At 37.0% G+C, this 10,578-nt stretch overlaps 2 protein-coding genes and 1 non-coding gene across 3 annotated transcripts; 1 reads left to right on the top strand and 2 right to left on the bottom strand.

The window, feature by feature from the left end:
• Positions 1–225: 225 nt before the first annotated feature.
• Positions 226–1,467, bottom strand: LOC132174415 (uncharacterized). The gene is made up of 2 exons (XM_059586076.1): positions 1,045–1,467; positions 226–954 (listed from the first exon to the last, which is right to left on the bottom strand). Exons 1-2 carry the CDS (start codon positions 1,465–1,467, stop codon positions 226–228), a joined length of 1,152 nt encoding a protein of 383 aa, XP_059442059.1.
• Positions 1,468–3,415: 1,948 nt separating this feature from the next.
• On the bottom strand, positions 3,416–7,079 carry LOC132173366 (serine/threonine-protein kinase WNK8-like). Its single transcript, XM_059584842.1, has 7 exons — positions 6,459–7,079; positions 5,802–5,839; positions 5,432–5,659; positions 5,120–5,340; positions 4,875–5,032; positions 4,387–4,786; positions 3,416–4,307 (listed from the first exon to the last, which is right to left on the bottom strand). Exons 1-7 carry the CDS (start codon positions 6,543–6,545, stop codon positions 3,520–3,522), a joined length of 1,920 nt encoding a protein of 639 aa, XP_059440825.1. The 5' UTR covers positions 6,546–7,079; the 3' UTR covers positions 3,416–3,519.
• Positions 7,080–8,500: 1,421 nt separating this feature from the next.
• Positions 8,501–8,574, top strand: TRNAV-AAC (transfer RNA valine (anticodon AAC)). Its single transcript has one exon. It is a non-coding gene; the product is annotated as a tRNA-Val (tRNA).
• Positions 8,575–10,578: the final 2,004 nt, after the last annotated feature.

The raw sequence follows: 10,578 nt of genomic DNA, 5'->3' as shown, positions 1-10,578 counted from the left end.
CTCCCCTAGTGAGAGAGCTAATTTTGCTAGACTATGAGCCGCCTCATTGGCCTCACGCCCCACATGGTTCACTGAGTGATCCTGGAAGTGTCTGGGTAGGTATTTTGTGTCATTTAGTACTTGCTTGTAGAGCCCCCAAACTTCTCCCTCCTTCCGAAGAGCTTGGACTATCTTGAGAGCATCTCCTTCCATTATGATATTCCTTACACCCAGAGCTGCAATGATTTATACTCCTCTCCTTGCTGCTAAGGCTTCGGCCGTTGCTGGGTCCTGGACGTAATCCTTCGTCTCACACAGCATAGCAATAACCTCTCCTCCATAGTCCCTAACAATATGCCCGATCCCTACTCTTCTCCTTGTGTTGTCAACCAAAGTGTCCCAGTTGACTTTGAAGGAGCCTGCTGGCAATTTCTTCCAGCATTTTGCTTCTGGCCTCCGTGGAGTTGACCTTCGATCCCGTTCCTGCTTCTCTGCCATTAAGTGGGTCTCCAGTTGGTCCTTAGAGATACGTAAAATGGTGGTTGGAGATGTGAACTTCCCTTCGAATACCATTGAATTTCTTCTATGCCAAATCTGCCTTGCAGCGATGGCCACCAGTTTCATCTCCTCCTCACTAGTTCGTTTCATCATCTTCTCCATGATGCTTATGAAGTCAATGTAATCACTAGTGCTTTTGTTTATTCTGGTTGTGCATTCATTCCACACATCATGGGCTGATGGGCAACTCCACAAGATGTGCCCTACTGTCTCTCCCTCCAGGCTGCATATCGGGCACGGGGGATCAAGAGTGACATGCTTCTTAAACAAGTTCTCTTTTGTGGGAAATATATTATTGCATGCCTTCCACAAGAATGTTTTGACTGGTCTCGGTACTCCGTTGTTCCATATAGCCTTCCATAAACCCTTGTTGCTATCTCTGTTCGAGCAGCTACCTTTGTCCACTTCAAAGCGCTCCTTTGCCAAGTGGTATGCACTCCAGACCGTGTATGCTCCGTCTTTTGTGCTTCCTCAGATCATCCTGTCCTCCCCTCTGCAGGAGCTGACCGCCATATTGCTTATGAGCCCCGTTTCCTCAGCCGAGAAAACTTCATGCACAAGGGTCGTATTCCACCAATTAGTTTCCTTGTCCAATAGTTCACTCACCTTGGCATCCTGTGCGAGAATTAAGACCAGGGATTGGATGAGTCTAGCGGTTGACGTAGACACCCATTTGTCCTTCCAGATGCTAATCTTGCTTCCATCTCCTACCCTCCATGCCAGTCCCTCAACTAGCAGCCTTCTTGCATTCCATATGCTCCTCCACACGTATGAGGGTTGTCTTCCTAAATTAGCTTCCATGAAAGTGCCTTGAGGATAGTATTTTTCTTTGATAATTTTAGCAACTAGACCACTCGGATTTTGCACAAGTCTCCATCCTTGTTTTGCTAGGAGTGCCATGTTGAACCACTCAAGGTCTTTATATCCCATTCCTTTCCTCTCCTTGGCCCGTTCAAAATTTTTTCAACTCGTCCATGCAATCCATCTATCTTTTTGTTTATGTCCCCACAAACATCATGGAATTGATATCTTAATGACTTAATGCAAGCCAGTTTTACTCATTTTGGTTAAATTCGCACCTGACGAGTTTTACTAAAAATGTTATATCACGAGTTTTGGATATCGGATTTGAGCAAGCTTGGTGGCGTTGAAAAGTTAATTCAAAGATCTACAAAGTCATGTTTTACGAGGTTTGGCTAATTCCAATGTTTACTAGGTCAAAACGGGCTATAAAGGAAAGATTGAAAAGCTGGACAGAAATAAAGGCAATAATCCAATAAGGAAAGACTTGATTGCTCTATTGGGGATTTTAATGAAGATTTTATCCCAACAAATCAAATAATTTATATTTCATTTTATTATTTACGTTATTTAAATTAAGATTTTATTTAATTGTAATTTTTCCTTTATTATTCTAGAAATTTCCATAATAGTCTTAGGTTTACTTTTGCTCCAAGTTTGCTTATTGTTATAAATACAGCATACCTAATATGTAAGAGGCATATTTTATGTATTTTGATCAATTTATCAATATGAAACACTCTCTGAGTGATTTTCTATCCCTTCTGCCTTGATTTCTTGATAGAATCTTGATTTAAGAAAAGTTGTGATTCTATTGTTATTTGCTATTGCAAACCCACTATGCCCACACTGCATCATTCTCCACACAGCATCTTTGGCAGTTGGAACACACTCATTGTATAGGTTGGTATTGCATATACAACCGCTTTCAAGAGCACCTCCTTACCCGCTTGAGATATAAAATTTTCCTTCCAACCCTGCATCCATTCCCAAATCTTCCCCTTAATGCCATGGAAAGTGCTCACCCGTAATCTTCCTATGAGATTTGGCAGCCCTAAGTACTTTTTCATATCGGTTTTGCAACATTCGCCCCCAGCTACTAAAACAATGAATTGCTTTGTCTCCTGCTTGGTGTTCCAACTAAAAAAGATTGATGTTTTGTCACAATTTAATTTTTGCCCAGATACCATCTCATATTTGTCGAGAATGCCTCATACATTAGCCCATTCCGAGATACTAACCCTGCAAAACAATAAACTATCATCTGCAAAAAAGATGTGTACTTTTGACACACCTCTAGCAATGGATAAGCCTGTAATTCTTCGCTAACGTTCTACCTTGTTGAGTAGGGTACTGAGGCCTTCGACACATAAAATGAAGAGGTAAGGGGACAAAGGATCTCCTTGACAAATCCCCCTAGAAGGACGGATGGTCCCATATAGTTGTCCATTGATGAGCACTAAATAGGAAACAGTTCATACACATGACATGATTAAACTTACCCATCGTTCTAAAAACCCGATTCTTTGCATGATTGCCTCTAAGAAGTCTCATTTAACTCGATGATAAGCCTTGCTCATATCATGTTTGAGTGCCATGAAACCTTTCCCGTCTTTTAACCGCACATCCATGGTATGCAATGCAAGGCCTCAAAAGCCACAATAATATTATCTGTTATTAGTCTCTCTGGAATGAACGCACTTTGATTGGACTTTCATAATTAGGGTGTTAATATTTGAAAGAGTAATTCTACTATTCACACACATTTATTATATTAATTTAAACTAGTTAACGAGTTTTAAGTTTTTTTTTTTTTTTTTTTGGTGTCAACACCAAAAAAATAAAATCACTTAAAGTACGTTATACTGACCAATGTAAAATGAGTGTGTAATAAATGAGCATGAAGGGTAAAATTACTCCATTTTAAGAGGCAATTGAATACACAACAAATGAACAAATGGTTGAACTAAATTGAAATCCTGCAGGAAGTTCACCAAATAACTAGAATAGTAGTAACAAGAATAGTGGTAACAATCGCAGCTTAATAGAAATCAAATTGATTGATTTTTTTTTAAAAAAAAAAAAATGATTTACTACATATATTGCCACACACAATCAAGGGGCAAAAGGCAATTATTAAAACACGGGAAAAACAAATTCCTAGCAAGAAAATCCAATAAATCAAATAACAGCTATTTTTTTCTTCATCATCCATCTCTTTCTGGCATTTTCTATTGCTTGCTCTCTCATCCTCTGGAGTTCAACCAAACGTTGGTGATACTGTGTTTCAATTTCCTCCAACTCCAGCTTTAGCTCATCACACTGATTCTCTTCTGCCAGAGATAGACAACATATGCTCGACAAACTAAAGTTTTCTAACATTCCGAAACATGAATTGATACAGGAGGTTGCAGAGTTCTCTGCAGGCTCGTTAATCATGAGAGACTCACAAACATTAGCTTCATAGCTGTTCACACTATGCCCACCATGATCATAAACCCCATACTCTGAATTGAAACCGTGCCCATTTAAGCTTTTATCGTATTCATCAACACTGAAATAATCAGACTCCAAAGCACTTTCCAGATCGGCATCTGAGGCCATTGAGACACCATACTCAGCTGATATATCTGAAACGGTTGATTCTTGATTGTCTTCACCTTCCACATCAGCCATTTGTGGGAGAACATGGTGCTCAACAACTGCCTTGGCAGGAGCCTCTACTGAGGCTAAATTTCCACGAATCTGAAGTAGAGGAGAATCGCAAAATGAAGTGTTTGCTTCATATGAACAGTTCTCAAATGAAGATTTCAATCTGGGTACAAGCTTGGCAAGCAAGTTGTCAATTAACTCAGCAATGACAACCACATCTTCTTTTGATAGATCAAGTTGTTCAACCATCTCCTCAGCTATTGAAATTACAGTATCAGAATCAAGATAAAATGCAAAGTGGATATTTCTCAACTGACCTGTTAAATAAAAAAATATATATATAGTTAGCAATTGAAGAAAAGAAAGCAAATCTTATTCTACAGCACATTTGCTTACCACAGGGATTAGTGATGAGGAGAGTTAATGAAATTGTATTGTCATCATTTTTCTCCCCTCTTAACCTAAATTCGTTATTCTCAGTAAACCTCTGAAATTCTAGAGTCGAAGAGTTTGAAGTTCCACTGATGCTTTTTATGCTAGAGCCAAAAAGCTTCTTGCAGTTGGAGTCTATGTCCATGGCATGAGATTCAACTTGCAGCGGGTTCACTAATTCAGGCGAGTTATTGGGTAACTGCAGGGAATCACAAATGATATCCTTAGAATTTCCAGTCACAAGGAATGGATCTTTCAAGAGCTCCACTGCAGGCAATCTCATAGATGCTGGAACCAGACACTTCTCTATGAACTGCTTAACTTGGGGGTCATTCACTTTACTGAGGGAAGCAGGCTTTATGCCCTGCAGGAAGGAAATTGAAATAAATATTACAACATCCTTTTAGAAGTAAAGCATTAATCATATATACCGTAGGTCTTCACAAACTTACAGTGGTAACCTTCTTATATATTTGAGCTGGATTTTTGCATTCGCTATATGGGTATTCACAAGTAACCATTTCTAACATGCACATTCCAAAAGAATATATGTCAACAAGATTGTTATATTCCTCTTCATAAAGCTCAGGAGCCATGAACTCAGGAGTGCCTGTGCAAAAAACAAAAGAACAACAAACTTCAATTAAGATGGTTAAGCCAAAACTCATAACACTTTCAGAGAAAGGGATGTTAATACCTATAACACTTCGGGCAGTAGGCTGCTGCATGACAGTTGCCAATCCAAGATCTCCAATTTTAACTTCTCCATTATTCCCATTAACCAATATATTGTCACATTTCAGGTCTCTGTGGATAATTGGAGGATTCTGGCCATGCAGATAGCATAAACCTCGAAGAATCTGCCTCGCCCAGTTCTTGATGGCCTTTATATCAACATTTTTATGCTTCTTACGATATCTAAAACCCAACAAAAACATGAATGCTATAAGCATTGAAGCCAAGCAGAAAATGAAAGAAAAAAAAATAGAAAAAAGTCAACAGAACTCACTGCCTCAGACTCCCAGAAGTGAACAACTCTGTTATCAGGTTGATGGTCTTGTTCTTATCATCTACCCAAGAATTATAGAACTTGATAATATTTTCATGTTTCAAAGATTTCAGCAGATGAACCTCTGAATATAATCTTTCCAGCTGTTCTGGTGACTGCAATACATCCTCAATGTCCACTTGGTTCCAAGCAACTTCTATCCCATTAACTTCATCAAATGCCTTGTATCTAGATATAAGAAGGGAAACAAAACAGGACAAATTTAAAATAAACGAAAAAGTTCTCTATCTTAAACAAATACGAACTTTAGAAACTACCTACTAAAACCATCAATAAGAGAATTAAATAAGATAAAATTTAAGAGCCATACACAGTCTTAAATGCTCCTCTCCCCAACACTTCATCATACTGAAAGAATAAAACCAACAGAAATCAAGATTATATCACTAAATCCAATAATAATATAAACAACTCAAGTATAAAAAAAGCAAGCAACATGATTAAAATGTTTGAGACTATAAAATCACAAGACCACACAAAGAATAACAATACTCATGTTTGACATTCCGAGTTTCATCTTATTATTTAAAATCCATTGAATTGGACTTCCCAAATCAAAATTTTCAATCTATCATGTTTATTTTGCTACAAACTACCAGCAAGAGATATATTACCGTCATCTACCAAAGAACTAAAAAGAAACGTTCTAAAAAGCTAAACTTTCAATTAAATGGTCAGTAGTCTAACAAATGCAAGCGTGAAGCCCTTGGCTTGAAAAGGATTATTTAATCCTAATGCAAAGCTATCATCATAAATCCAAAAATCTTAATGCAAATTATACATAGCATTATGAAATCCAGCTGACCCTTCAATTTTTTTAAAAAATTATTGGAAGCATAATGCGTTACCAAGAAAATAAGCGAAAACATAATCCACCAAATAATTGGCCCAATTTGTGATGATTTTGACATTAATGTAAATCAGGAAAAAAATATAGCGGAATTCAAATCCTAGAACTATCCCTTACCCGTACGTATCGTCCCGTCGGATCTTTCTCCACACCATCACCATCACCATCATCAGCCTCCGATTCTCGACCCGCACCAAAACCCATTGCCCCAAAACGACGACGAATTCACGAAAGAGACCAACAAAAAGGAAGATCGAGAACAAACCCCGCAAACCCTACTAAAGCAGCTTGATTCTGAACCCAAGACGACGAAGAAGAAGAAGGGGCTTTTTTTCCCAGAACGTTTCGCAAGCCACCGAATACGAATCGAATGCCGATTTTCGGAACCGCAGTCGGCACCCGAGATAACACATTGAGGAAGACGAAGACTTCGATTCCATGGCCCAGTGCGGCCTCCCAATCGGCGCCCCAATCCTCACACCAGTCCCAGATTCGTCCATGTCTCGATCATCTGCATCTTTTGGTGTACCAAAAAAATGGCTATCAAAATCCCTAAAGACCCAAGCCAAGCGCTATTGAAGATTGAAAGTTCGAAACCCTAAGAAAGAGACGGCTGAACCGGACGCGCCGTACGGAGATAAAGCCTATAAAGCTGCGAGAGGAAGGTGGAAGAGGGAGACCGAAATGGAGTAACAACTCAGAATCACAATCGGAAGATGGGACAGCAATTCCAGGATAATCGGAACGCGCGTCAGATTTACGTAATAATAAAAAATGTTTTTTCTTTTAAAAGAAAAAACATTAACAAATAACTTAAACTCCAAAACACTTAAAAATTATTTTTATTTTTATATCACATCAAAATACTATTTTTAAATTATTTATTTTTAAAAAAAAAATCTTCAAAAATATTAGCAAACAGAACTTTCTCCAAATTCAGTTGATTTTTTTAAAATATATATATATATATATATATAAGTTCAATCTCTTGAACTATCATCTATATTTTATAAGAAAAATGTTAGGTGTTCTTCTAATATTCTCTTGGTATCCTCCCAACTGTGATGTGACTTTTAAAATTACTGTTCAATTTGAGATTATCATTATTGACTTTTAATCTATTAATGATGTTAAAAGCTATTGAGAGAACACCAGAAAAAAACTAAAAAAAAAAAAAAAAACCTAGCATTTTCCATTTTATAATTTAAGTTTTGTATGATTTTTAATAAGATTAACAACAGCAGGTGCATTTTAAAATTTATGTGAGTTTTAACTTTTAAAGGTGTATATCAATTTAATAAATTGAATTATCAAATTCAAACCCTAATTTAAAAGAAAATTTTGCATTTTTTAAGTTTTTTTTCTTCTTCTTCTTTTTGTTGCTATTTTTGTGGATTAAGATAAGTGAAGGACGATAAAGATGCTTTACCTCGAAATAGGATGGGATTAGGTTAAATAGGTGAGACAATGGCATGAGTGAATCACAATTTAAACTCAAATAGGACTACAAGGAAGTTGTTTATAATTGGGATGTAATTTTTCATAATGATTATTCAACATGTAAAATATTTAATTCAAACATCAATTGATACCAAATCTCTACTTGATACCTTGATAGTAAGGGTGGTAATTGGTATTTACATGTTGGATTCAAATTGGGTCGGGATATGAGTACAACTATAAAATTAGTATATAGATCAATTATAATATAACTTATTTAATCATATGGGTCAAGTCTTTCTACTATAATATGCTAGTTTTCTGTTAGACTCGTGTCGAATTTACGAATTCTATCAAAATTTGGTTATTTGATAGTATAGTTTTTCCTTGAAAGTGGTGTTGAATTTTATTTTGAGAAAATTTGTTGGAGGCGTCTATATAGTTCGACCTTAGTGTTTGTGGTGTTATTGCCATCAATGCCAAATTATATTCTTTGTAGGTTGTATTGATTTAATCAATTAGTTGAATAGCATCCAACTTGTTGGTCACGAAAATGACACCCAAAAAGCCAAAATCATAATCATGGTCATATAAGAATGCAATGCTCATTATTGTTTAAGAGCATTTGAGAATTGAGAGTGACGCGAATAATGTATTAGATTACAGAAAAAAAGGGCATTTAAAGTATTAAAGTTAAAAAATCTGTGACTGGGCCATCTGGTGTCGTGGTGTAGTTGGTTATCACGTCAGTCTAACACACTGAAGGTCTCCGGTTCGAACCCGGGCGACGCCATTTGATAATTGTTTTTTGCTTTGCCTCAATATTTTATTTTTATTTTTTCATATCTTTGTAAAATGAATCTCACAGTCCAAATTATGCTGTTCCACCCCCAACCCCACCTCCCCTCTCTTTTCTCCAATTTTGCTATGAAAGCACTTCCATTCTTTTACCTCTTTAAGTGACTCACGCTATCTGTTGGATCAAAATCTATTAATAATTTATTTAGGATTAGGAATTACCAGTACCTTTTACTAATTTGAATTATTTTATCGTTATTTTTCTATCACTCACTAAAGCACAAAAAAAGAACAAGAAAATCGATCGGTGAGAATATGGGATTATTGATAATTGATATGGCAAGAAACAAAGGTTTACGACTTAGCTAGAGCCGGGTCTAAGATTGGTGATTTGGTAGTTCTTTCTGGTATTGTCACTGAGAAATATGAAGAAAAAAAACTTGATAAAGAAAGGAAATCGTCGATGACAAGCCCTAAGAGAAAAATCATAAGTTTATTATAAAACCCCAAAGTCATAGCAGAGTGGCTTAAAGGAAAGTTACAGTAACTCTGATTTCAAGATAAAGCAAAAGAAGTCTAAACATAGTAATCAAGGACGGAGCCAGGAAATTTTATGGGAGGGACCAGCCAAATTTTTTTTAGTTCTTTAGAATTTTTTTATTAAAAAAAATTATTTTGGTTATTTTTATGAACTAAAGACTACCATAAGGGCCAAAAAAGGGGACATTTGAAAGTGAGAGCCAAAAAAAAAAAAAAAAAAAAACTTAATGGGTATGGGAAAAAAAAAATAAGAATAGGGCCAAAAGTTTTTATTGGATATGGCCAAAAAATTTAAAAATAGGGCTAGTTTTTTTTTTTTTTTTTTTTTTTTAGGGAGCCAAATGACTAAAATTAAAACTTTACTTTATTTATTTTTACTTATAATTATTTTTTTCCTTATTTTGGGGGGGACCATGGCCTACCCCGGTCCCCCCTCCCTCCGTTTCTACTAGTAACGAAAAACCCACCGCCGCTATGATCAAGTTGTAGAAGAGGAAGAAGCTGGACGTGCCCACCATCATCGCCGGACATGCCCGAGGAATTCAAGAATCGCATAATGGCGGTAGATAGACTAGAAGTGGTTTTGGTAATACAAAAATGCCTCACCAAAGCTGAAAGGCTTCTCGAATCAAAATTAAATCCTTCATAGGAGATGCAAATACTATGAATATTCTCGCAGCTATCACCACGATCACGTTATAATGCATAGTTTAGTAAGAGCATTCTCAGCAGCTTCCCTATCATATTCCCTAAGTTTAGGGAACCAAACTACTTTTTGCTTCCCTATGTCAAAATACACCACAATAGCTTCCCTTAATCATTCTCTATATCATTAAAATAATATTTTTTACTTTTTTTTTTTTTTTTTTCTTGAAACTCTTTTCTTCTCTCTCTCTCATGTCTCCGTCTTCGTCTTCAAGCTGAGCTGTAGTTGCAAACCCACAAACGACAATGCAGAGATTATCTTAAAAAACCATGACTTTCTTCCATGACTTTCTTCAATAAGCACCCTCACTTCCTCCTTTCCTCCAAATCAAATCAGCCCTTTAACCTCCTTCACGCGGCATCACACTCCACACAACATGAAATTCCCCAATCCCATTCCTCACTCTCAAATGGGTCTTCCCCAAACCCCACCACAATTCAATCCAAGCCGTAGAAGACCCACCGGCCAGAGCAACTGCAATCATCTATCAGACGCTGAAAGAACTGGGTTTGGGCTAGTTCGCCTTCAAAATCACCCAAACGATCAGACCCACAAACAGAGCCACGACGAATTTGCTGCCGATGTCGAAAAGGTATATAGAATCTTAAAGAAATTCCACTCGAGGGTTCCCAAATTGGAGCTTGCTTTGCTAGAATCCGTTGTTGTTATGCGTTCGGGTTTAGCCGAGCGCGTATCTAATGAGGCGGTTTGCCTCGGCCAGGAATGGTTAAGAAAGCGATTGAAGTATTGAAA

This window comes from Corylus avellana, chromosome ca3 (assembly GCF_901000735.1).
Source record: "Corylus avellana chromosome ca3, CavTom2PMs-1.0".
NCBI classification, from domain to species: domain Eukaryota; kingdom Viridiplantae; phylum Streptophyta; class Magnoliopsida; order Fagales; family Betulaceae; genus Corylus; species Corylus avellana.
The sequence above is the reverse complement of the archived record's forward strand: the minus strand, read 5'-3'. Positions and strand labels throughout refer to the sequence as shown.